Source organism: Mustela erminea, chromosome 3 (assembly GCF_009829155.1).
Source record: "Mustela erminea isolate mMusErm1 chromosome 3, mMusErm1.Pri, whole genome shotgun sequence".
NCBI lineage: Eukaryota > Metazoa > Chordata > Mammalia > Carnivora > Mustelidae > Mustela > Mustela erminea.
This window is the reverse complement of record NC_045616.1, coordinates 62,697,406-62,724,635: the sequence shown is the minus strand read 5'-3', so window position 1 is coordinate 62,724,635 and position 27,230 is coordinate 62,697,406. Positions and strand designations below refer to the sequence as shown.

At 40.9% G+C, this 27,230-nt stretch overlaps 1 protein-coding gene across 3 annotated transcripts in view; it reads left to right on the top strand.

Annotated features, from left to right (window-relative positions):
• Positions 1 to 27,230, top strand: part of IQGAP2 (IQ motif containing GTPase activating protein 2) — a 290,099-nt gene that overhangs the window by 130,586 nt on the left and 132,283 nt on the right. For all 3 annotated transcript variants that reach the window (XM_032335922.1, XM_032335919.1, XM_032335921.1), the window contains 2 exons: positions 17,291 to 17,447; positions 25,050 to 25,127. In XM_032335922.1, coding sequence (XP_032191813.1) covers positions 17,291 to 17,447; positions 25,050 to 25,127 — 235 coding nt within the window. The remainder of the gene's footprint in view (positions 1 to 17,290; positions 17,448 to 25,049; positions 25,128 to 27,230) is intronic.

Sequence of the window (27,230 nt, the reverse complement as noted above, 5' to 3'; positions counted from 1 at the left end):
AAAAGTGTCAAGCTGCTTATAAAGATGTGTATTGGTGAAGAGGAGGTGGTGTGGGAGTGCAGCATGGAAGGCTTTTGCAAGAACATTTGTTGGATTCTTTTCATTCTCCTTTTGGTGACAGTGATTGATGGCATCTAGTGAGTCCCTGTTTGTCACTTCCTTGGTACCACTGGCAGTGGGGGTGGGGGAAATAAAAAATGACTGAGCAGAGGACACAGCTGGAGGGGGAAGGGATTCTGGGTAAGGTACTGAAATCCCACATCTGGCAGGTCAGTTTTTCAGTAGTGTCTAGAAGAACTAGTCCTTATATCTCTGTCTGATTTCCCGTCTCCAGGAGAGGGTTAACTTTGAACACAAGATAGGCATTGCTTAAGGGAAGGAGAAGAAAGGAAATCCACACTGGATGCAGTTTGGTCCAGTTGTATTGATGTGTTAAAATATAGCCTGGCTTTAGCCATGACATTCTCTTGGTGTTCTAGAATGTCTATTTAACAACTCGACATTGACTATTTGGATAGAAAGTAGGGGAGGGTTGTAAAAAGAACTGAGAGGAGAAAGGAGTTGTGGCAAAATAGCTAAGTTCACCATGGGCTTATTAACCTGGCTGCTTTCATTTTCCTTCAACGTTGAGGCAAAGAAACGTTGAAAAGTGCAAGAACAGTGATTATTTTGTGGTTAGGTCATGTGCACCGTGTAGACAAAACCAGGAAGGAGAATCTGCTTCATCAAGCCTTCAGTTGTTACTGGGGTCAAAATTTATGCGGAAGCCTCGGATGAGTGTTGATTTGCCAGGAAACGCTCCTGCCTAGTACTTGAAGTTCTTCTTCTTTGCACCCCAGTTGGTGGTTGCCTTGCCCGATGGAAGGTGTTTTGCTCTGCACGTGAACATTATAGCCTCATCTCACCTGTAACAAGTTCTGAGAAGCCAGCTAGACAGAATCCAGTATTTTAGTTCACTTTTCCATGGCACTTTGATTCGCTGGTTTTCCCAAAAGGTGACCTAAGCTTCAATATCTCCCTCCAGAGGACTTGGGACCTTATATGTACAGGTCAGTGTGTCCAGACGGCTTGGATGCATACGACAGACCGTCCTTGGAGAACACGTGGAATCCAATGGATCCTTTGGAACGTTACTCTTGAAACTAATGCTCACCTGCCGACATCCTTTTTCTTCTTTCTTATGAACAACTATTTCTTGAACACCTACTGCATGCCAGGTCCTTGCTCTTCTGGGTGACTCCACATAGGGTATCTGTTTTAGTTCTTAGGACATCTCTGTGAGGTCACTGGTGTTGCACCCAAATTTCTGGAAGAGGGAGTATTGGTCCAGGCTGTTGGTTACCTTCCAAGGTAACATAACTAATGTATTGCAGAACTAAGTTTGCCCCCAGATTTTTGGGAATTCAAAGCCCAGGGATGAGCTTTACCTCACAGACGCCTCTGAAACTGAAAGTCTCTTCAGCCAGTCCCAAAGAAATCTCTTCATCTGGTATTAAAGCACGGGTACAGCTCACTTTGGGAAAACCAGTCTGTGAAGATCTGAGCTGACTTATTTTAGTTTCAAAGAAGGCTTCACCGTGAGTTTCTGCTTACGAAATGAACATGGCCAGGAAGTGAGTGGGAGCCCTGTTCAGCCCATTCATCATAAATGATCTGTCAGAGCAGGGTGTAGTGTGTAGAATGTGGGCACTGTGGAGGTGACAAGCTGGACCGAAGTCTGTTTATTGGCTTCTTTTTTTTTTTAAGATTTTAATTTATTTATTTGAGATAGAATGAGAGAGAGAAAGAGAGAGCGAGCGCACAAACACAGGAAGCAGCAGGCAGAGGAAGAAGCAGACTCCCTGTTAAGCAGGGTGCTGGATGCCGGGCTCAATCCCAGGATTCTGGGGTGAAGACCTGAGCTGAAGGCAGATGCTTAACTGACTGAGCCACTTAGGCACTCTTGTTTACTGGCTCCTGTGAGCAAGTTCGTACTGAACTCTCCGAGCCTCTTTCCTGCTCTATCAAAAGGAAATAATACTGATCTCATCAGCTTAGTGTGAAAAGACATTCATGTCAGTGCCAAGTGCCTGCTAAATGCTGAGCAGCATGTTACGCCTTGCGTTAGTCATTTGAGAATGGCATTGCCAGTCTCCTGGGAGCCCTCTTAGAGTGTAAACCAGGATCTCACACACATGTATAAGTATTTATAGAGCCTCAATACCATTTAAGTCTATAACTTGTGTAAGGTAATAGTGTGTGTTTGTGTGTGTGTGTGTGTGTGTATGGTGGGGTGGGGGTCATAGGATGGGCTGGGCTAGCTAAGGGGCTGTCACAGACTGACGAGAGGAAAAGGAATGTCTGATGTGGTAGAAGGTTGGCGTTATTGCTGACTCAGGAGAATATGTGTGGCAGGGGACAGCTCGACAAATAGTGCTAAGGGACAGATGCAATCAGTGGGTTACATTGGCGGTTATGCAGGGGTGGTCCTGGGAGAGAGCAGTGAGCGGTACAAACCACGGCTGACTACCACCAGCAGTGCTTACTACATGCGAGGCACTGCTCTCGTGCTCTTCTATTAACCGACAACTCTCTGAAGCAGTAATACTATTAGCCCATGTTACCAGTTAGGAAACTGAGACACACACAGGTTAAGTGACATCACCACATTACAGGACAGGTAAATGGTAGAGTTTGGGTTCAATCTCAGGTAGCTGGCTCTAGACTTACTGCTTTTAACTATTGTTCTCTATGCCTCTCAGGTACAAGGACCTTGCTCTTACAGAGTTTTCATTTAAAGTGGGTGTCAGTCAAACAAATAAATATGATATCTGCCACGTAGTAATAAATGCGGTAAAGAGAAATGGAAGTGGGTAAGGGGTTTTAAAGGATTTAAAGGGGTTTGGGATTCTAGCTAGTGTATTTGCTTGGGCTACCGTGACAAAATAGTTGTAGAATGAGTGGCTTAGCACAAATTCATTTTCTCAAATTCCTGGAGGCTAGAAGTTCAAGATCAAGGTGTCAGCATGTTTGGTTTCTCCTAAGGCCTCTCTCTTTGACTTGTAGATGGCCATCCTCCTTCTGTGTTTTCACATTGTCTCCCCTCTGTGTGTGCACAGCCCTAGTATCTCTCTGTGGAATCTGCTTTTGTAAGGACACAAATCATTCTGAATCAGGGCCTGTCCTGATGGCTTCATTTTAACTTAATCTCCTCTTTCTCCAAATGTAGTCAATTCTGAGCTACTAAGACTTAGGATATCAGCAGAAGAATTTGGAGGGGACACAGCTCTGCCATAAGACTCCACCCTCTGGACCCCAAAATTCATGCTCTTCTCACATAGGAAATGCATTTGTCTACATCTCAGCAGCCCTCAAATCTTAATCACTCTAGCGTCAACTCTAAATCCCGGATCTCACCTAAATACCATCTAAATCCACTGTGGGGGAGACTAGAGGTAAGACTGATTCCAAGGCAAAAATTCCCTTCCAACCATAAACCCGTGAGACCAGCTAAGTTACCTGCTCCCAAAATACAGTGTGGGGACGGGCACAGGCCCTCCCATTCTAAAAGGGAGAAACTAAAAAGAAGAAAGCGCCCATGGATCCTGCCCGCAGATCCCCAGCAAGTCAAAACCAAGCCAGGCAAGTTACATTAGATTTTAAAGCTTAAGAAACATCTGCTTGACTCATTCAGGCCATCAAGGTGGTGGCCTTGCCTTCCAGGGCCCCTGGGGCAGCAACATGGTCCCCTGAAACCAAGGAGGAGACAGAGGTTGGGCCTAGGGTGGGAGGACAGCCCTGTCCATCTCTGAATCATCTTCAGGCTCATTCTTCCCATATCTTGTTCACAGCCAGGTGATTCTGTTGTCCCATCTGTAAAATCCCAGCTATCTGACAGCCTGTCTTCAGCTCTGCCTTCTTTCTTGTCATGGTCCAAGCAGGCCTTGTTCTGTGCTGGTGTCGCGTCCACCTGTACGTGTTCCTGATTGATGAGATCAATGAGGACCTCTCTCATGCAGTGAATATCCAGCCACACCCTTGGTGTTTCCCTCTAGAACACGCTTTCTCGCTTTTTGCAAGGTTGACAACCTGGGAATTTCCCAGATCTTCAGGTTCTGCCTTCCTGCTTAACGATTCCTTCTTCAACTCCTCAGTTTCCTCTTGTGTTTTACTAGAAGCAGCAAGGCTCATCCAAGCGGTGCCCTTGATTTGTTGTTGTTTCGTTATACTCATATGAATGATGAATCTTGCTTTCCAAGCTTTGAAGCTTTGAAGCTTTCCAAGCTTTGAAGCCAGATTGTTGATGTGGTTGGAGGTACATGGAAAGAGACATGACTTAATGTTTTTCCTTCAGAAGCAATTGTATTAGTTAGTTGTGTCAATCAGTAGGCATGTTTAAAAAAAAAAAAAAAAGCTTCGAGTGTTTTCTTTCAGTCTTCTCCTACTTCCATCCTCCATCACAAACCACCATTTTCCCCTCTACTCCCATTACACTAGCTTTTTTCAGTATTTTAGTGTTTGCTACCACAAGACTCTCTTTTGGCTCAAGTGGTCTGGTGTAATCAGCAAACCAGCTCTTGTTTTTATATATGCAAACGAGACAGGAACTTGAGAATATACTTTATTTCATTATTTTCTCTCTATGAAATAATATATACTTCAGAGAAAAAATGATACATAAAAAGAATCACATCCCTGCCAGTTAGTGATTACACAAGGAAAACCGCTCTTAATATTTTGCAATGTATTTTCCAGTCTGTGTGCACTTATTTAAATATATGTAATTTTAGATATAGAATTGTGAATTTTATAATACTGCATCCTGTCCTTTTCTCTTGCAATCACCACCAGTATTTTTCCATTTTCTTTTTTTCTTTCTTTTTTTACTTTACTTTTTAATTTTCTTAAGCTGGCTACACACCCAGCGTGGAGCCCTGTTTTTCCATTTTGTTACACATTTTTTGAAAGTATCTTGAGTGGCTATATAACATTGTAAACAAAGGTCAGAATATGATTTTGTTAGACACATAGGTTATTTGCAGGTTTTGTGTTAAACAGAAATCTTGGACCATCACTGTATTTATTAAATTGTATTCACAAAGTAAAACATCTGTGTTATATTTTAAGTTTCTTCATGTATTCTTTCAAGAAACATATAGTGTAGTGGTTAATGTACAAACTTCAGAGTGATCTTTGAATTCATACTTCGTTTTTCCCACTTATGTACAATCTTGGACACTATATTTCATCTTCCTTGGTATCTGACTCCTCATGGTTGTTGTTGTTGTTTCTTTTCTTTTCTTTTCTCTCTCTCTCTTTTTTTTTTTGTGGCTCCACATATTTTTAAAGATGATAACTCAGTGTGTTACAAGAACAGTAAATGAAACTTTATGACCCACAGTGCTCAGAACTCAACAGGTGTGTGATAATTATTTAGTATCGTATCATCAGATTGCTTCTGAGAAAGTTTGTACTAGTAGACTGTAACTGTTTAAACATACTGGGGGGAAGATTTTGTATCTCAGAACATGCAAGCATGTATACTGGACACCAGTAGATGGTAAAAAACAGTGGAAAGTTCTGAGAAGGTGTGTCTTGTGCCCCCCCCATTCTTACTCTGATCTCTGGATCTCAGAGGCTCCAAGGTTCCCAAAACTTGTTCTCAAGTATATGTGTATATTTTTTTAAGATCTTACTTATTTAGTTAACAGAGAGAGTGAGCAAGGGGAGAGAGAGAGAGAGCACGCACATGCACAAGCTGGGGGAAGGGGCAGAGGGAGAAAGAGAAGCAGGCTCCTTGCATGAGGCTCGATTCCAGAACTCTGGGATCATGATCTGAACCAAAGACAAATGCTTAACCAACTGATGCCCCTCAGGTATACATATATCTTTAATCCCCATGTTAAAAACAAGTGTATGTTTTGGATTAGATTTTTTTTTAACTTAATAGGCTCTTTGCTTTATGGAGTGTTTACCTGCCTAGAAATTTCAGAACATGTAAATGTCTTTTTTGTGTTTGTGTGTTTGTATGTGCCAAGCCAGCCATGTGTGCAAGCATGTTGTATGATCTGGGTAGGTGGTTCACTGGGCCAAGCCTAACACAAGTACAGTAAAGTCTAGTTGGTGCCTGGAGTTAAGAATGGTCAATAGAGCATTACCACTTCTAGGTGTATAACCAAGAGGAATAAGCAGCTCTATTCTATGAGATAATTTACCATTTTTTTCAAAATCTTCAAAAATTAATCCATACCTGTTAGAAACGGTGCTCTAAAGTTTACAGGCTCTCTTATATCCATCATTGTCTCAGGCCAGTCTGCTTAATTTCTCTTTCTTTTTTATCCCACATCTAAGGAAAAACAGGAAAGGAGAGTACCACTCATACACTCAGTATCCTTCTCTAAGAAAAGACTCACCCAAAAGATTCTCTAAAAAAAAAAAAGTTTAAAGAGAAGGGAACCGTACATGTAACTTCTGAGTGCCAGCTGTCTGCTAGAAGCTGTCCTGGTGCTGTTTTATTTACTCCACAAAACAACTTGGAACCCTTGGCCTCCTAACATCATTGATAACCTGAGACTCTTTGCTCTGTAAGCTGAGGGGCTTTGCCTGATCCACCACTTGAAACAGTGTCTGGAAAGTAGCAGAGTCTCAAAAATAGTAATTGTATTAAATCTCTCAAGATTCTACATCTGGTAAGGGAATAGACCATATTCAAACTTGAAGCCATCTAATAATTGTGGTTAATGTTTGCTGGGTTCTAACTTAGTGCTGGGCACAGTGCCAAACATTGTAACGAATGCTAATTAACTCCATCCAAATAGCCCCACCGCCACTGAGGACAGGTACTTTTAAATATTCTTGTTTAAAAATAAATAAATAAATAAATAAATAAATAAATAAATAAATATCCTTGTTTTAAAGAAAGGTCACTGGTGTAGTGCTGAAACTAGAATTTGAGCCCAGAAAGTGTAACCCTAATGCCATGGTTTTAGTCAGTAAATTGTACTGTGTCTATTAGTTGCCTGCTGTTTCATTGTATGAAATGTTGCTAATAGCTGTTCTAGAAAAAAGGGGTTTTGTGGCCCAAAATTTGGGGAATATTAGGTTAAAGGAAGTTAAACTTGGTTTCCTACTTTAGGAATTCTCTGAGCTTTCAGCATACTATTTCCACTTAGGAATCTTCGAGACAGGATATAGAACGCAGCATTTTAAACCTACTTGGTGCCCCTTTCCCCTTCGGACACTGTTAGTATCTCCTCAAGCCAGCATTCTGTAGAACGCTGTTGGGGAAATACTTGCCAAACTCAACAGATTTTGCTGTATTCTCTCCCTTCTAAAGAGGAGAGTGAGAAATGCATCCACTGAAGTTGGTTTCATTCCTGTTAGACTGTGCAGTTTTCTATTGATTCTTCTCATGGTACTACACATCTGTATTTTAAAGAAAATAGAGTTTTTTTTTTTTAACATTTCATGTCACTTTCTCAGAGTGAACTAAGTAAGTATTGTATGAGAATAGGATGGACCCACCTTGCTTTCGCAGTGTGTGATTCCCTGCATCCCTGTTCCCCCGAGCTATTAAGGCTGTTGGAATTGTGGTCACCATTTTGCATCAGCCTCCAGCAAAGAGGAAGGTTGGCCGTGAAACCTCAATCCAGGGACGTCTGGGTCGTTCAGTTGGGCAAGCATCTGCCTTTGGCTCAGGTTGTGATCCCAGAGTCTTCGGATGAGCCCCACATCAGGCTCCCTGCTCGGCGGGAGACTGCTTCTCCCTCTCCCTCTACACTTCTCCCTGCCTGTGCTTGTAGTTGCTTACTCTCTCTCTGACAAATAAATAAATAAAATCTTAAAAAAGCAAGAAAGAAAAGGAAAGGAAAGGAACGAAACAAAGAAAAGAAAAAATGCAGTCTTCCCGACGTTTTACTTCCTATTGGCACAAAAAGGTGACCAGTTGTACTGTATGTGTAAAAATATCTGGTCTTTGCTTTTACTCTTTAAAAAAAAAATACCTACTAAATCGATTTTCAAAACATTTAGGGAAATAAATTGACTTATAGTACTTGAAAGTTCATGAAACAGAGCATTGCAGTGAAATAATGTTTGTACAGGGGAAAAGCACACACTTTCTGGTTTTTTGGCCAGCAGTTGTACTTTTGGGATATTTCTTCCATACAGTGCTGTATGATAGAGACCAAGATTTATAGTTGGCGATTTCCTGAATAACAATTCAGATAGCAAATGCCTCGGTGAAACAACTTTCATATGTTTCGCAAGGCACAAAGTAACACAGTAGAATGGATCATTTTTCTTCTGGTTTTTACAAGGGTTTTTTAATTTTGTTTTTTGAGTCTTTTGCAAGACAAAAATGACATTTATATCTCTTTTTTGCCTTCAGCTAGAAAATAAAAATAAAAAAAATAAAAGATAAGGAGAGGCTGCTTGAATGAAAAAAAGGAAAGTTCTTTTAACTTCTCATTTCTCTGTGCCCAGTGAACGGTCTGAACTTTCCCTACAGAGAGAAGGGGAAACAAACCCACAGATAGAAAACTAGTCCCTTTATCCTGAAAAGGAAGATGAAATTCTGTAACAACTCTTCAGATTCTCATAATAGCTTCAACTTTTGCTTTGGGCTGAGACATTCCCATGCTGGTGTTGTGGTTCAACAGGAGTAATCAGTAGACGGTGTGGGAAGAAGCAGGAAGTGCAAGGGCAACAGGGAGAGGCACAGACCAATTCTGGTTTTCATTTCTGAGGGTTTTTAGGTTGGTTTTTTTGAAGACAGGCTCTTGATGATATAAGGTCTTTGTAGCTTCATTTCGTTTGTATGTACTGTATGTCCTACCCATATGTAAATCATCCATGTATAGATCAATAGAAGTCTAGAAATAACTTTTCTACATTTGCAGTCAATTGATTTTTTTTTAAAGATTTTATTTATTTGACAGAGAGAGATCATAAGTAGGCAGAGAGGGTGGCAGAGAGAGGGGGGAAAGCAGACTCCCCACCCACTGAGCAGAGAGTCCAATGTGAGGCTTAATCCCAGGACCTTGAGATCATGACCTGAGCCGAAGGTAGAGGCTTTAACCCACTGAGCCACCAGGTGCCCTGATCTTTTTGTTAATAAGGATGCCAATTTAATCGGGGGAAGCCTAGTCTTTTTTTTTTAATTAATTTATTTTTTATTTTCAGCATAATAGTATTCATTGTTTTTGCACCACACCCAGTGCTCCATGCAATCCGTGCCCTCTCTAATACCCACCACCTGGTACCTCGACCTCCCACCCCCTGCCCCTTCAAAACCCTCAGATTGTTTTTCAGAGTCCATAGTCTCTCGTGGTTCACCTCCCCTTCCAATTTTAACAAATGGTGATGGGACAACTATAAATCCACACGCAAAAGAATGAATTTGGAACCTTAGCTCTCAGAATTTATAAGAAATAACTGAAAAATGGATCAAAAGCCTACATGTGAAAGTTTAAACTATAAAGCTCTTAGAGGAAATGTTTGTGACCTTTGATTAGGCATCAGCTTCTTACATATGATGCCAAAAGTGCAGGCAATGGAGGAATAAATGGGACCTTGTCAAAATTAAAACCTTTTTTGTTGGTCAAAGGACAACATCAAGAAAGTGAAAAGACAACACAGAGAGTAAAGAGAGATATTCACATCATTTATCTGATAAGGGACTTCTATACCAAATATATAAAGAACTCATATAACTCCATTTTAAAAAGACAAATAACCCGAGTAAATGGGCAGTAGATCTGAGTAGACAGTATGCTAACAAAGATATACGTGTGGTCAATAAGCAGATGAGAAGATCTTCAATATTAGCCATCCAGGAAATGAAAATAACCAGAATGAGGTACCACTTGGCATCTCCTGGGATGGCTATAATCAAAAAGACAGCTAAGTGTGGGCAAGAATGTGGAGAAATTAGAATCCTCTTATATTCCTTGTGGGAATATGAAATGTTGCTGCTGCTCTGGGAAACAATCTGGAAATTTGTAAAAAGACTAAGCATAGAGTTGCTTTACAACCCAGCAATTCCACTTCTAGGTGTATATCCAAGAGAAGTGAGAGCCTATGTCCTTCTGAAACCTTCCTTGTACACTAATGTTAGTACACAAGTTAAGCATTGTTCCTCATGGCCAAAATGTGGGGAAAACCCAGATGCCAATAAACTGATAAAATGCGATACGGCCATACTGCAGAGTATTACTCAGCAATTAAAGGGAATGCAGTACTGATACATCATACACCATAGATGAACCTTGAAAATAGTATGCTAAGTGAAAGGAGCTAGTCACAAAAACCCAGATATTGTAGGATTCTCTTTACGTGAACATACAGAATTAGCAAATCAATAAGAAGTTCATTAGTAAATTGGGAGTAATGAGATAGTTGGGGAATGACTATTAATGGGTATAGAGTTTCTTTTGGGTGTGATAAAAATATTCCAAAATTGATAATGATGATGATCTCACAACCGTATAAATGTTTCAAAAAGAAAAATAACCGTATAAATGTTTTTAAAATGTGATAAAAATGTTCCAAAATTGATCATGGTGATGATCTCACAACCCTATAAATGTTTAAAAAAAAATCCCTATAAATGTTTAAAAATCATTGCATTGTACATCTTAAATGGACGCGTGTATGGCATATGGATTATTTCTCAATAAAACTGTTAAAACAAAATCATATTACATAATTACCCTGTCATACTGAATTCCATTATAATTTTAGACTCACAGACTAAAACTCAGTTAGAGTTTTAAATGACCCATTCCAGTCCATCCAGCTACTGTTGGCAGAGACAGACTTCCTGAACATCAGGCCAGTTGTCTCTCCATTGGGATCATTAGAGGAAATTTGACCCTGGTAGACCCTAGAAATCACGCTAAAGATTGGTATTGGTTTGGCTGGATAACACTGGCTTCTGCAACAGATAAGCCCCTGAGTTGAGGTTGACAGTGGAAGTGTAATTCTTACGCATGTGAAGTTCAGTAATGTAAGACAAGGATGGGGAGACATAGTTATTCAAGAAACCAGGCTGATGGGAAGGCTCCTACTTTCCCTTTCAAAGCTGCCATCAGCTTTATTTTATTTTTTTAAAGATGTTATTTTTCTTTTATTTCTTTATATATTTTTAAAATTTTTTTTAAATTTATTTATTTTCAGCATAACAGTATCATTATTTTTTCACCACACCCAGTGCTCCATGCAATCCGTGCCCTCTATAATACCCACCACCTGGTACCCCGACCTCCCACCCCCCTGCCACTTCAAACCCCTCAGATTGTTTTTCAGAGTCCATAGTCTCTCATGGTTCACCTCCCCTTTCAATTTACCCCAACCCCCTTCTCTCTAACTCCCCATGATCCTCCATGCTTTTTGTTATGCTCCACAAATAAGTGAAACCATATGATAATTGACTCTCTCTGCTTGACTTATTTCACTCAGCATAATCTCTTCCAGTCCCGTCCATGTTTCTACAAAAGTTGGGTATTCGTCCTTTCTGATGGAGGCATAATACTCCATAGTGTATATGGACCACATCTTCCTTATCCATTCATCCGTTGAAGGGCATCTTGGTTCTTTCCACAGTTTGGCGACCGTGGCCATTGCTGCTATAAACATTGGGGTACAGATGGCCCTTCTTTTCACTACATCTGTATCTTTGTGGTAAATATCCAGTAGTGCAATGGCAGGGTCATAGGGAAGTTCTATTTTTAATTTCTTGAGGAATCTCCACACTTTTCTCCAAAGAGGCTGCACCAACTTGCATTCCCACCAGCAGTGTAAGAGGGTTCCCCTTTCTCCACATCCTCTCCAACACATGTTGTTTCCTGTCTTGCTAATTTTGGCCATTCTAACTGGTGTAAGGTGATATCTCAATGTAGTTTTAATTTGAATCTCCCTGATGGCTAGTGATGATGAACATTTTTTCATGTGTCTGATAGCCATTTGTATGTCTTTATTGGAGAAGTGTCTGTCCATATCTTCTGCCCATTTTTTGATATGATTGTCTGTTTTGTGTGTGTTGAGTTTGAGGAGTTCATTATAGATCCTAGATATCAACCTTTCGTCTGTACTGTCATTTGCAAATATCTTCTCCCATTCCGTGGGTTGCCTCTTTGTTTTCTTGACTGTTTCCTTTGCTGTGCAGAAGCTTTTGATTTTGATGAAGTCCCAAAAGTTCATCTTTGCTTTTGTTTCCTTTGCCTTTGGAGACATATCTTGAAAGAAGTTGCTGTGGCTGATATCGAAGAGGTTACTGCCTATGTTCTCCTCTAGGATTCTGATGGATTCCTGTCTCACATTGAGGTCTTTTATCCATTCTGAGTTTACCTTTGTGTACGGTGTAAGAGAATGGTCGAGTTTCATTCTTCTACATATAGCTGCCCAGTTTTCCCAGCACCATTTATTGAAGAGACTGTCTTTTTTCCACTGTATATTTTTTCCTGTTTTGTTGAAGATTAACTGACCATAGAGTTGAGGGTCCATATATGGGCTCTCTACTCTGTTCCACTGGTCTATGTGTCTGTTTTTATGCCAGTACCATGCTGTCTTGGTGATCACAGCTTTGTAGTAAAGCTTGAAATCAGGTAACTTAATGCCCCCAGTTTTATTTTTGTTTTTCAACATTTCCTTAGCAATTCGGGGTCTCTTCTGATTCCATACAAATTTTAAATAGGCTCCACACCCAGTGTGGGGATTGAACTCACAGCCCCAAGATCAGGAGTCATGTGCTCTACCGACTGAATCATCCAGGTGCCCCCCACCATGCCCTGAGCTTTAGTATCCTGCTAGCACACTGCAGAGGAGACAGTGGAAGTTCATTTATGGGAAACTTCTCTGAGGCACGCCTAGGGGCAATGCACATCACTTCCTCTCCTCTTCTGCGGTCACAGCCCAGCCACTTGGCCCGACACAGATACCTCGGGACTGGGAAATGTTGACCCTGGCCAGCAAACACTCCCAGCTCTCTCCCAGTTTCTGGGATGAACCATTTGGTACCTCTGCTCCAGGTTATTTCCTTATACTCAGGAAAGGTGGATTGAAAGGATTCTCAACCCACATGACCGTGTCCTAGTTTAGAAGTTTGCATATTATAGTTTGTGCTTTGTTGTGAGCTTTTTTAATACTTTTGGAACAAGGTTAAGTTGCCAGTCTATCTGATTTTGGGGGCAGAGTTTACCACCTGTCCCAGAAGAATAGTCTTGCTATTAGTCAATTGTTGTTCATTATCCACCAATTAAGAGGAGTTTCCAAGTAGTATATTTTAAAGACTCTTTGAGATCTTGTCTAGGCTTACAGGGGTTCTCTAGGAGGTAACTCTACCTGGAGAGGCTTTAAGTTTTTTATGCCCTCCTTAAAACATACCCTGCTTGAATCCCTGCATGAAACAGCACCGATAAGAGGTAGCCTGTGCCATTTACCATTTATTGTTTCAAGGCAGGTGACAAAGAGGGAATTCTAAGAGGATAAATGAAACCCCAGGTTATTTTACTCAATTTTAACAGTCCCTATACTCTTCTCTGACCCTATACTGAAATAGTGGTAGCACATCTCTCCTACCGTGGAATTTTTACTCCTACTCTGGAAGTAGACTAGGTGAGTCGTGAGAAGTTCAAAGTTAAAATTAGCGGAACAAAGTCTCTGGCAGCTTTTTGAGATCTTTCAGTTACCAGTTGTGTGGCCCAGAGCTTTTCTGAGCCTCAGTTTATCATCTAAAAATGGTGATCTTAGTAACACTCTTCTTTATGAGGGGGCTTGAGGATTAAATGATAATCCCCATGAAGTATTAAATACAGGTTCTAGCACAAAATAGTTATCATTGGTGATAATAGCTTCATCATTTAACATTCAAGGAAAGGAACGGAGATATCCCCGTTGATGCTTAATGTTGCAAAACTGTTCCGTTGATCTCTCTTTGGCAGTGTCCTGAAGATTTTATGATGCAACTGTGATGCTTGTAAAAGGTTTTCTTATGCACTCAGAATCTGTCATTAAATAACAATTTACAGTACGTTAAGCATCTATGTTCAGCTCAAGTCATGATCCCAGGATCTTGGGATCGAGACCTGGATTGGGCTCGCTTCTCAGTGGGCAGTCTGCTTCTCTCTCTGCCTGCCTCTCCCCCTGCTCGTGCTCTCTCTCTGAATAAATAAATAAATAAAATCTTTTAAAAAAATTTATGAGGCACCTACTATGTGTAAACACATTTTCCAGACACAAAAGGGGTTAATTATAAAGTGCAAGAAGAGATGGCCTTTGCCTTGAGTAGTTCATAGTGTCATAAACATTAGCAGTGCCTGGCTTTTAAATAGGCTGTAGCTGACCCAACTTTTGGTATCAATAGTGTTTGAAGCCAGCGGCACATATTCTAATACAGACAGAAATAAGTATGATTATCTTTTTTAAGTTATTTTTTATTAACATATAATGTATTATTAGCCCCAGGGGTACAGGTCTGTGAATTGCCAGGTTTACACACTTCACAGCACTCACCATAGCACATACCACCCCCAATGTCCATAACCCAACCACCCTCTCCCTACCCCCCTCCCGCTGGCAACCCTCAGTTTGTTTTGTGAGATTAAGAGTCTTACGGTTTATGTCCCTCCTGATCCCATCTTGTTTGATCTTTTCCTTCCCTACCCCTCGACAACCCCCCCCCGCCCTGCCTCTCAAATTCCTCATATCAGAGAGATCATATGATAATTGTCTTTCTCTGATTGACTTATTTTGCTCAGCATAATGCCCTCTAGTTCCATCCACGTCGTTGCAAATGGCAAGATTTGATTATCTTTTTTTTTAACAAGCCCAAGTCCAAAGTACCATATTTCAGTTTTATTTTAGCTTCCTGCCCTTTGTTCCTTATTGTCAGTTTATCCCCATCCACTACCATTTGTCAGTTTACCTCTCATCCACCCCTCACACATATACTCCAATCATGGACTGTTATAAAGCAATTACACATTGCGTGAAAAACAGTTTCTTAAATTTTCAAGCTAATTATTCAAAAGCAGATTGTGTTTTAATATGCACTAGCATAATGCTGTGATTTGTAGTTTACGTAGATTAGGAAATAAGCTTCACACAGTGGATTTTAACTTGCCCAGATTTTTTATTTAAAAAACATTATTATTGATTTCTTCATTTTTTAAGAATTTCTCAAGTCTATGTACTCTTACTTCAGTGATTTGAAGCAAGGCTCCTATAAACAAATATCCTTTACACACCTTGTACGTGATCTGTGAAAGCCAAGTTCTTCTCGTTTTGCCAGTTCCTTATTCTTCCAGTGTCACCGTCTTCCTAGGATCTCAAGTCTGGGAAATGAGATCTCAAGTCTCATTCTCTATCCCTTGGGCAGAGGAGAAAACAGGCCCCAAGAGGTCATGGTGCATACTTGGGATCACACGGGTAATATGGGCCTGAGTCCCCGTCCAGAGAAATCTCTTCACACAGACCCTCGCCCTGGCTGGCATTATTTTCCTTTCCTCTGACCTCCTTTTCTAAGCTGTCACCAAGTCCTGTTACTGCTTCCTCAACGTGTCTCCTGGCTTCCCTCCTTCCCACTGCTTCCTATCTAATCCAGCCCCCCAGTTCCTCAAAATGGAAAAGGCCTGAAAGAGCGCTTTGTCTCGGGGCATCCATCAGACAAGATTAATTTTCTCTAATTACCGCTGTCAGCGTGTCACTCCTTTGCTGCGAGGCTGCCAGGAGCTCCCTGCTTCCTGTGGCAACAGAGAACAGCACTGCTCCTGGGTGAGGTCTTCCAGATCCCAGCTTTATATATATTCAGCTCCATTTCCATTCCCCTCCTGAGCCCCAGAAGCCCAGAGTCTGCTCTGCGTTTTCTCCGTGAGTTAGCCCATGTTTCCTCTATGCCTTTAGCCTGGCTCACTCCCCAGTTTCTGGTACCTCTCTGCCTTTGCAGATACTCCCATTTTTCTAGGCCAAATCCAGGTCCCATCATCTTTGCAGTGCTTTCCCTGATGGGTCTGGTGATCACCCAGTTACCTGCCTTTATTCCCAGCCTTACTCTTAAGCTCTGCCATGTAGCACTGGGCATAATAAGCTTTCTGATGTGGTCCTGTGGTCTTTCCTTGGAATCTCATTGCCTTTTCAATTACATCTAATGCTCTTGGAAAGCAGCTCTTAACGTTTCTATTGTTCTCATCTATCCCACATTTTACGATGCCTCGTAAGTGGCCAGTATTACTGTTTATATGGGACTCTCTGAGCTTTTAAAAGCTGTTGTCCAGTGCTGTAGCTCTGGAGATACGTTGCAGTGTTCACTGCTTGGATCAGGATTGGTGGTTAATATTGCAGAACAGTGTCCTCCCATGCTGGATGCTGACCCTCAGGCAGGGACCGGCCTTAGAGGGGTGGCACTCACACTCATAGTTCATGGTTTGTGGATCCGCAGCTGGGAGGTGAGAGCTCTTTCACTAAACACCAGCACACCTGCCTCTTGGATTTACAGGAGGTAATAGTTACTTGAGAATGGATAGGAATAGCATCATCTCCATAATTCTGGCAAATTCTCAGCACGCCAATGTGAAATGTGAGCTGGCTCAGTCTCCCCTCCCACTGTGTGTCCTTGAGCCCACAATGACCTTGGTGCTCTCTTTTCTGCAATATTGGCACAGTGTCCTAAGATTTAATCTGATCTTTTTCTGAGATATTTTTTTCATAACTCAGTAAATATTGCATTTTCCCCCCAAAAGTAAGAATGTTGTAATATGTCCTTGGTATTAAAAAATGGAATGTGTATTATTTGAAGAAAACTTCCTGAATTTTTGACGCTCCTTTTCCATGCCTTCTTCCCTTTTCCGGTAGTCATTTCTGGACTGAGGCAACTGCAGATTTTACAGTATCTTGGGCTCTGCTTTCCCCGAGGCATCTGCCTCATAAGTATCTCCTCCACTCTGGGTTCATAAACTTGGAATTATTTTTTTTTATAATGTCAGCAGACTAATTCCACCCATACAAAATGGTTTGGCCATTTTCCTCTTTGGCACAAAAGAGAATTGGCAGAGACCCAGACAAACATGGAGTTGACAAGCTCTGGCGTGGAAGTGAGTTCAAGGGCTCTGGGCTTTGAGTCTGCCTTCTTCGTCTCGTATTCTGAATCCTTGCCCACCCAGAAAGTCCTCTCTTCCCATCTCAGACAGCTAAAGATGTTTCAGATCCTGCTCTGTTTGTTAATATCTCCAACACACGTAGCAAGATGCTGCGTTTCTTCACCTACACGAAGTCACCCAACTGGAATCACTTAAAGGTTTTTTTCTCATCCTTCTAGGTGGATGGAAGTCTGCTTAGTTGAAGAATTGCCACCAACCACTGAACTGGAAGAAGGGCTCCGGAACGGCGTTTACCTTGCCAAGTTAGCCAAGTTCTTTGCCCCAAAAATGGTATCAGAGAAAAAAATCTATGATGTGGAACAAACGCGTTATAAGGTAACTAAAACCTAATTGGTTTTGGCTTCCATCTAAAAGTAAAAGTTTGGTATTTCATTTCCTTTCCCTGCTTTTACTCTTAGTGTTTCTACAAAGATTTTGTGGAATAGCGGGGAGGGGGTGTCCTTGGTCTTAGAAGCCTGCTAATAATCATTCCCGAGGCAGCAGCAGTTTTAGAAGCAGAATGTTTCTATTTCTGGGCTGAGGCTGAGACATGTCTGATTTGTGGGGCTTCCCAGCCCCCTTCCATTATTCCTTCATGGAGGTCATTTTTATTAGCACCAGTAAATGTAAAAATGAGGGCATTTTGCCCCCCTCCCCCTTTTTTTCCCACCACCAATGCAGTTTATTACTCCTCTTGTTCTCATCAACGAGTAAAGTACCCCGCTGGGACTTGAACTTGTGGCCCCAAAGAGTTAGGGCCAATGTGATCAAATGAGTAGTAACAATGAATAGTCAGGTAGGAATTCTGTTCCACTGAGTGTTTAAAACAACATAAGACTAATTTTTTTTTGTATGAAACTTGTTTTAATTATTTCATGGTAATTTGGGAGGACACATGGGGAGAAAACAAAACCAAAATAAACAACAGTCTTGACTTGACTTTAAAAATGATTATTTTAGAGACACTTGTCTAAGTATTTACAGATATATCTAGGATTTGATCCAAAATAATCAGAAGGAGGATGGAGAGAGATTTGAGACTGGTCATGAGTTCATAATTGTTGAGGTTAGGTGATGGGTACATAGGAGTTGATTATACTACTTCATCAACTTTATGCTTGACATTTTTCATTAAGAAATGCAGGAGAAAAAGAAAACCACCAACCTAAAAGACCCTCCATTAGATGTGTCTTCAAAAGGGACTTTTTAAGAGTATGTTATTCTTTCCTGGTGTAAGTGATTCTTATGCACTTTGGGTCAGGATTTCTAAAGCTTTCATGAAATGTGATTCTTTATAGTCTTAATTTATTGTACAGTTGACCCTTGACCAATGAGCAAAAATTTTTTAAAATGTGTATATTTAGGGACACCTGGGGGGCTCAGTTGGTTAAGCATCTGGCTTCAACTCAGGTCATGGTCCCAGGGTCCTAGGATCAAGCCTGGCTCAGTGTGGAGTCTGCTTCCTCCTCTCCCTCCGTCCCACCTCTTCCCACTTGTGTTCTCTCTCTATCCCTCTGTCAGATGAATAAATAGAACCTTGAAAAAAATGAGAAAGTAAAAGGTATAATTAATTCAGAGCAAACTTTTGAGTAATTATTAGGCTAACCATAGACAAGAGGAATTGAGATATCATTTATGAGTCTGTTTTCATATTCTCATCTAAAAGATAACCGAGTAAACATTTCTGCCTTGGATAATGTTAGGAATGAAAATGTTTGTGTTTGTTAAAGTATTTTTGAGTTGATGAAGTCATGTGTTCCTCCCTAGAGTCTTAGCTCATTATTTGAGGTTTTCACAAGACTTTACTGAATCAGTGATCAAGTCAGGCGAAATTATTTTAACTTTGAAAAATATTTTTTTAGTACAAAAAAAAGTATTTATATCTCCACAACACAAAATAAATGAATCTGTCCACATTTTATAACCCCATTTTTCTTTTTTCATTGCCTCTATAATGGTTATTACATGATCTAGCCCTATTTCTAGTAATAGCCGTGTAGATTTGATGACAGAGTTCAAGTGTACTTGGGCTAGGCTCCAGCCTGTCCTGAGAGGAGGCTGTGGGTATTTTGTTCTGTCAATGCCAGAGATGAGACTCTCAGAGCGACAGCGGATGGTGAGCTCCAAGGAGGAGGTGGGCCACCTCTTTTCTCTTCTTGGCACATCATACAGCTTTGAGTGGAAGTGCCCCAGCTCAGCTCTGGACCCTCTCATGGCAAGTCAAACAGGTGCCATTACCTCCTGGCATCAGAGAACGTATTATTTGAATGAATAGCAACTTCTCTTTGGGATGGAGACAAGGGAAATATTTCTAGTTTCTTGTTACGAAATGAAGTACCTGTGGAGCGCAGGCAGGTGATAACATTCCCAAATAAAATACTGAGACGGAAGGATTGTGTTTGCCATCCCCGCCCATCGGGTCCTGGAAGATGGATATACAGAAGAAGGGATGGTGCCAGGAGAAGGGCAGAGAGAAGGGAGGTGTAACGGGGGGAGGGGGTGGTGCCAACTGGGATGTGGGAAAAAGTACAGGACCAGTGGAAACTACCCCTCTCTTGGTTTGCTGGACAAAAGAAACCTTTTTCCCTCCTTTATTAAATCTTGGAGAATGCCCAATGTCTTTGAAAGAAAAAAAAATTTTTTTGAAAGAAAATTTTTAATGAGTTGCCATGTAATCATAAAATGTTAAAGCCATTTCATTCATTTTACAAAATTGAAAGGAGTCAAGTATTAGTGAACAGGAGATGAAGCTTCCTGTTCTTGGCATCCTTAGGATTAAAGCCCATCCTCTGGTCCTTTACAAGGAGCATGGAATTGTGGGACTGCTGCAAAGACAATGAGACACAAGGGAATCCTATTTAACCCAGCCCCAGCCCCTGTATACGCCATCTGGCAACCATGAGTTCAGTGAGCGTGGGCTCTGACAGCAGGGTCTGCTTAGACTGCAGCCATAAAATATGACCTGCCTGTGAAGCAGTGTGTCTCTGAGGCATGAGTTCTGTCCCTGAGCTCCAAAGGCCTCAGTTTGGGCAATAATGGCTCTGAGTTAAGCAGATGGGCGCTTTCAATGCTGTTCTCATCCTCTTTGTCTGCCGGCTTAAGAACAACCCTGGTCCCTTGTTAATTTAAGGTCAGAAAGATGTCCTAGATATTAGAGTTAAATCTTCTAATGATGAATATTCTTTCCCTGGCCACCTCTGCCTCCCACTCCAGGACCTAGTTCCGGGACCTTGTGACCATGCCATATGTGTTCTGACTCCTGATATGGTCCCTCTTGGATACATCATGGTGTACTGTAAAGAGTGCCTTGTCCTGAAAGCGGGAACCATGCATTTCATCTTTGCACTGTCCTCAGTGAATGGTGAAGTGTGTAGCTCAGGGTAGGTGCTAGGGAAATAGCTGTTGGGTTTAAAAAAAAAAAAAAAAGAATGAATGACAGTGGTTTCAAACAAGCCAAAAACTCCATTTTTTCTATGCTTATTTGATATATTTGCCAAATATCAAATTTATTTATCAGCATTTAGAATGCTGATTCTAAAGTCAGCATTCCTCAGATGTTTAAAATGGATGATGAATTTGAAATCTGTCATCAACCAAGTATGATGCTAAAATGTCCTGCAGGACTACTCGATGGGTGTGTGTAAAAATGTGGACCCGTGGGCCCACCCCAGACTACTGAGACAGGCAGAATCTCCTGGCCAGGGACCCAGGAAGCTACCCTCTTAACAATCAGCCCAGGTGATTCTTTTCTCATGTATTACTTGCGTTTGAGATAATCAAACATTATCTAATGGTAGGCAAATAATATAATAAATTTTAATAAAGTTTAGAGGGAAAGAAGGTGAAGTTTTACTATGATAGAAATACGTAGAGGGTAGAATTCACTTATCCATATAGTGCTTATCAACACATGCCATGGGCCAGTGTGCTCAAATGGTAAGCAAGGCAGACATGATTTTGTGGCAGTTAGGGTTGGGGAGACAGACTTTAAGTAAATAAAGAGTTGTGGGTTTAAACAGCGATGAGTGTATGAAGGAAGACATTAAAGCCAGTGTTACTGACAGATAACAGTAGACAGAAGATGAGTTTTCCTGAGGAAACGTTTACCTTGGAGGCAGGAAGAAGGAGAAAAAGATCATTCATGTGTAGTTTTAAGGGTGGGGAGCAGGGAGGACAGTCTGGAGAAAGGAGCCTGTTTTTGAGAGACCTGAAGAAGAAAAGAGCTTGGACAAACAGAATGGCTGAAAGCCTGTGGTGAGGGACAGCGGTGAAAAATTGAGACCAGGATGGAAGATACGTGACTTCATCATAAGTAACGACAAAGGAAGCCATTGTAATGTAAAACAGAGGCATCCTGGCTTTACAAAGATGCTATGTGAAGAATAAATTAGAAGACGAGGGCGGGGGCAGGCCCATGAGGGGATAACTCAGCACAAGCGACAGGTAACAGTGGCCGGTATAGACAAGAAGTAAATGGATTCAAGAGGGAAAACAGCCTAGAGAGGGATCAGAAATGGGTGGAGGGCCATGAACCGAAGAGGGACAGTGGGGTGTGACCAAGGAGAAAGTGCCAGGTCTAAAGGGGGTGGAGTGGTGAAAAGGCCAGGGCTTCCACGGTGAAGGCTTGGAAGATGAGTGCGTGTTCCCAAGGTGGGTAAGGTGGGCAAGGGAAAGGGGAGGAGGGAGGACGAAGGACACTCCTTGAGCTTGATGAGGCTCAAGAACAGAAAACAGTATCTTTCCAGGCAGTACGTTGGTGACTGTAGACGTAAAATAGATGTTGACTGCTTCGGTGAGCCTTAGGTGGGGAGAGCATATACAGCAGTTAGTAGTGTGAGCTGTAGAATTAAAGTACTTCAAAAGCTGGCTTCCTTACTCACTTGGCCTCTGTGAGCCTCAGTGTCCACCCCTATAAAGGGGGGATAATAATAGCAACAACAAAACAATCAGTTTTTGTAGAGATATTGTGAGGAAAATACGTGATCATCTATGCAAAGCACTTGGCACAATGTCTGAGGAGGTGAGTGCGCTGTGAAGGTTAGAGGTTTGGTTGTGAGGCTCTGTGCACCGTAAATTGAGTAGGTTATTTATTTGGACTTGGAATCAGGAGTCCTACAACCTAATCTGGACCTGAGCTCAACCAGTTAAAGCAATTCAAGTATCTTAAATACCTGGACCCTGCCGTCAGTTTCATCCTCTACAGAATAAGCAAATCAGAATAATTATCGTCTTCTAAGCCACCTCATTGTTCCAAAGTGCTTTGATTCTCTTGTGTAAGAAGGCACACAAGAAGACTTCAGTAATTCCTCATCTATTCAATTTAAGCTACAATAACCTTATTTGTTGGTGAAATACCAGAAGAAAACCAACATGTACTTTCTAGTCCAATTGCTGGACGAAACTAGGTGGACGGACGTTAACATCCTTTGCCTAAATAAGACGGTAGACATGCCGGCTAGTCTAGTATGAATATGTAGGACTGGTGAAAAAGAATAGACAAGGTGAAAGTGGTTATCATGGACTAAGATTATTTTGGACTAAGATATAAGAATGTTTAGAAAACTGATTTTGTTCTAATTGAAGTAAATTGAAGACGTTAGTAAGTATGTACACCATACGATTCTGAAGTCAGCATTCCTCAGATGTTTAGAATGGATGAAGGATTTGAAATCTGTCATTTAGTTTACTGCAGAAATAGGACCAAGATAACCTCCCTTTCCTTCAGTGCCTCTTACATGGAGCCCTAAACTTTTTTCTGACCGTAAGGTGCATAAAAGTTGCAAGCCTGGCCTTACAGCATGTAATAATTATAATAGCAAATATTTGTTGCCTTCTTAGGTGCTCTTTGCAACTAACTGCTCTATGTGTATTCTCAATTCACCTCCTCAACTCAAAGCAGCATACTATAGACCCATTTTATGGCAGAGGAACCAAGTTTCAAAGAGATTTGTAACTTTCCTGAGGTTACCTAGCTAATAAGACCACTGAATGAATGGGGGGTGGCTGTTTCACAATTTGTATTGTTGAAGCCCACCAGACAAAGACTGCCTGGAAATCAGGCTTCAAACAAGGGTCAAACAAATTTAGGTTTATTTAACTTGTTGTGGCAAGAAAAAAAAAAAAAAAAAAGACACATAACTCTGAGACCAGTAGCAGGAGAGAATAGTGTAGAGTTGGGTTTGTACTGGAGATACTAGTATGGATTTAGGGGAAGCAAGGACCAGTTAGCTTTGGGGAGTTGTCAGGAAGCAGGATCAATTTGGTGTTTCAGTAATTTTTATCTGGGAGGGGAAAAGCTAGAAGGGGACTGTCAGCCATCAAAACAGTTGCTCTTCTTAGTTGGAAAAGCGGGACATTTAGTTACTTTGTGGTGCCTAGGGTCCTCTTCTCTGTCTTGATGTGATTGTGGATTGTTCCCGTCTTGTGCCTCCATGGTCACAGAGTGGCTGTGTCTGAGAATTATTTGTATTCTGTAAAAGTTGTTGAAGCTGAGTCACGCTCAGACAGTACTGCCTGGCTCTTGATTCTCTGGGCTCCCTCCTCCTTCCCCCCTCTCTTCCCCTGCCTTTCTTCCCTCTACTTCCCTCTATTGATTTCATAGTAACGGCTGATTTTTTCCATCCAAAGAATAACCCCACCATCATTAGGTCCTATGTTCTGTCCCTGGAGAATGTTAGCCCAAGGAAGCTTTTCAGATTCAGAGAGAACTCATCTTGAATCTCAGCTCAGCCCTTCAATACCTCTTTGGCTTAGGCACATTAGTTGATCTTTTTGGCCTAGTTTTCTTCATCTCTAAAAAACTGGGAAATGATAATTGCCTTGCAGAGTGTTTTAAGAATCAGAGATAATTTACATACAGTGCTTGACATCCTGAGTTCAGCCTGACCACTATTAAAAAGACATAAACATTGGTCTAATGTTAATTTGGTTTATACTTTTAAAGTATAAGTCGAACAGCCACAAAAATATTTTCTCTTATATAAACTATTTGATTGTAGAAGGTCACAGAAGATGGGAAAAGCCAGGCTTTTTGAACATGATTCTCTACTATTGGATATTATATAATGAAACTTGCTGTAATTACTGTTTTTACATATATTAAAATTTTAAACTACATAACATTATGCTAGACTCATTTAACAAATTAAAAATACAAGGTAGCATTAAAGCTCTCAACATTTCAGTACCTGATAAAACTTGATGAGATACAGGCAACGTTACCACAGTTACAGACTGTTGGGAAAAAATGGCGGCTGAGGAAGGCTGTAAAGAACAGTGGAAGACATAGAAAGCCTGTTGTCATTGTATGTGTAGAAAAAGGTCTTGTAAAACATTTCCACTGAAGGTTTTCTTTTTACACAGGCAAAAATTAGGGTTAACTTATAGGAGGAGGAGATACCGAAATTACTCCTGAACCATGAGATGGGTTTTGTTTCCATTTTTTTTTTCTATATTTTTCTATGTTTTCCAGGTTTTCTACAGAAATCCTATTCATGATCAGAAAAAAATGTTTTGGCAGAACCAGAAACCGGGAAAAAGGCATTTAATCTTCTAAAAATCCTGTTTTTCTTGAAGTTGCTAGGTTTCTCAGCCACAGTTGCCAAAATCTTGACACCGCGTGTGTGTATGTGTGCGTGCACGCACACACACATCGCATAAAACATCCTTAGGCATGTGCTAGACATTAAATGGTCTTTGAGGTTCTAGTTCAGAATTACCTCAAATATGTGAATGGTGGAAACTGGAATGGTCCATTACAAACAGTGTTGCTGAGATAGTCTAGTCTTCTTTACTGTGTCTCCAGTTGTTTTATGATTTAATAACTCTATTTTAAGAGAAATAAAATTGGAAAACATCCTGCTAATGAAAAAAAGTTGTTACAAGTGACTCACTTTTCCTGTGGTCCCTTCTTTTCCCCTCTCCCCCTCCTCACTCTAGAAGTCCGGCCTTCATTTTCGACACACGGATAATACGGTCCAGTGGTTAAGAGCAATGGAGTCTATTGGTCTACCCAAGGTAAGCCTGAACTGGGAAGCCAAAAGGGGTCATGCGAACACCTCATTGTGAAAAAAGGTTTGGCATCTTGGGATATGTTAATGTGGCAGATGGCCTTATTTGCCTCAGGCGCAACAAATGTGAGGACTCCACAGAAATGTGGCAAGGCCTGTACAAAGTAATATATGGCAGGAACTCAGAGTGAAGTATGTACCCAGATGGAGAGCAGCTAGGTTAAAGCATGTATAAATTCAACAAGGCCAGAACAAGCTTTAGCTTTAGCTTGTTAATTTAATAGTTAATTTAAAATAGCCACCTCCTTTTTCTGTATTATACTACCATATATTGTATCACTGTACATTATAACGACAAAGGTACTTTTACAAAGGATTATTATAGATCATATTATCACTTTGAATGTTAAAAGCTAGAAGGTTATAGTTCTTCCTCTTGAAATAGCTATCCCAAATAAAACTTGCCAAATATTCGGAGCGTGTTATATTGAAAGAGCGGGTGCCCTTCAGCCTGAGAGACAAGTAGACAAGTAGAGGAAATGAGGAAGTAATTAACGTTTGTTAGAAATTGTAGAGTGATTTCTTCAACTTCTTATTTGGAAATAATTTTAGATTCACAGGAAGTTGCAAAAATAGTGCATCTTTGCGTATTCTTCATTCAGCCTCCCCCAGTGGTGACATCTAGTAACTGTAGTAAAATAATAAATCGACGCTGGTGTGTTACTGTTTAGAAGGCTACAGACCTTACTTATATATGCATTGATTTGTGTGTGTGTGTGTGTATGTGTGTGTGTTTCCGTATGGCTTTATGCCGTGAATGTATGTGACCACCACCATGGTTAAGATACAGATACCACGAAGGAGTATGCATTGACGTGGTATCCTTTCCTGGTCCTGTCCCCTGGCAGCCACTCATCTGTTCTCCGTCACTCTGGTTTTGTCATCTTGGGAACGTTAAAGAAGTGGAATCCTACAGTAAGGGACCTTTTGAGATTGACTTTCTTCCAGTAAGCATAATGCCCTCGAGACCATCAGGTTTTTATAGATACCCATAGTTCCCTCCTTTCTTTTTTCTTTTTTTTTTTTAAGATTTTATTTATTTATTTGATGGAGAGAGAGAGAGATCACAAGTAGGCAGAGCAGCAGGCAGAGAGAGAAGGGGAAGCAGGCTCCCCGCTGAGCAGAGAGCCCCATGCGGGGCTGGATCCCAGGACCCTGAGATCACGACCTGAGCCGAAGGCAGAGGCTTAACCCACTGAGCCACCCAGGGGCCCCTAGTTCCCTCCTTTCTATTGCTTATTATGTACAGCTGTTATGAAGAAATAATGTAGGAGTGGTCCTCCTCGAAGGGGATAGGCTATTGATGGAAGACCTGTGTTGGTGGTGATATTATTAATTCAGGTTTGAATGAACAGCCTACCACAACAAAAACAGAGGATTCCTTAATGTAAAATATAAATGCCTGTTTTTAATCTATCTGAACTTATACCTGATTTAGCTCTATTTCTTTTATCTCAAAATAGTCCATATTGATTTCTTCCATTTTTAACCAAATTACTTTCCCTTCTCCTAAAATGCCCAGAACAATAAATGCTGTTCCCATCTGGGCACTAGTTCTAGAATTCATATCATTTAGCAAGTACTAACAGGGTAATAAACAGAGTAATAAGGAAAGAAAAGAAGAAAATTCAGATAGGAGTTTTCTGTATGAGGCAACATACTTTAAATTAGGGTAATTTTGTTACATTTCATAGATTGGATTTAAACTTTTCCTAATTGTGTGTGTTGGACCAGGATTTCCGTAATTTTAAGCCAAATAAGTGATCCATGTAGTAGATGCTGTTTTAACACTGATTTTTTTTTTTTTAAATGATCGATCCATTACCTTGCAGGGATGAGAGACCGATAGTGTGCTGAACTGATGGATGTATTTGACCACTGCTAATGTCTTCACTTGCCAATATTAAGTGACTCCTCCATGTTCGGCATCATGTTAACACTGGGGATACGGTGGTGAATAAAATGTTCTGGGCAACTCAGTGAATTGATCCCATCTTACTGCTAAAATAAGATCGATTCATAAAGATTTCCAAAAGAAATGAAACTATTT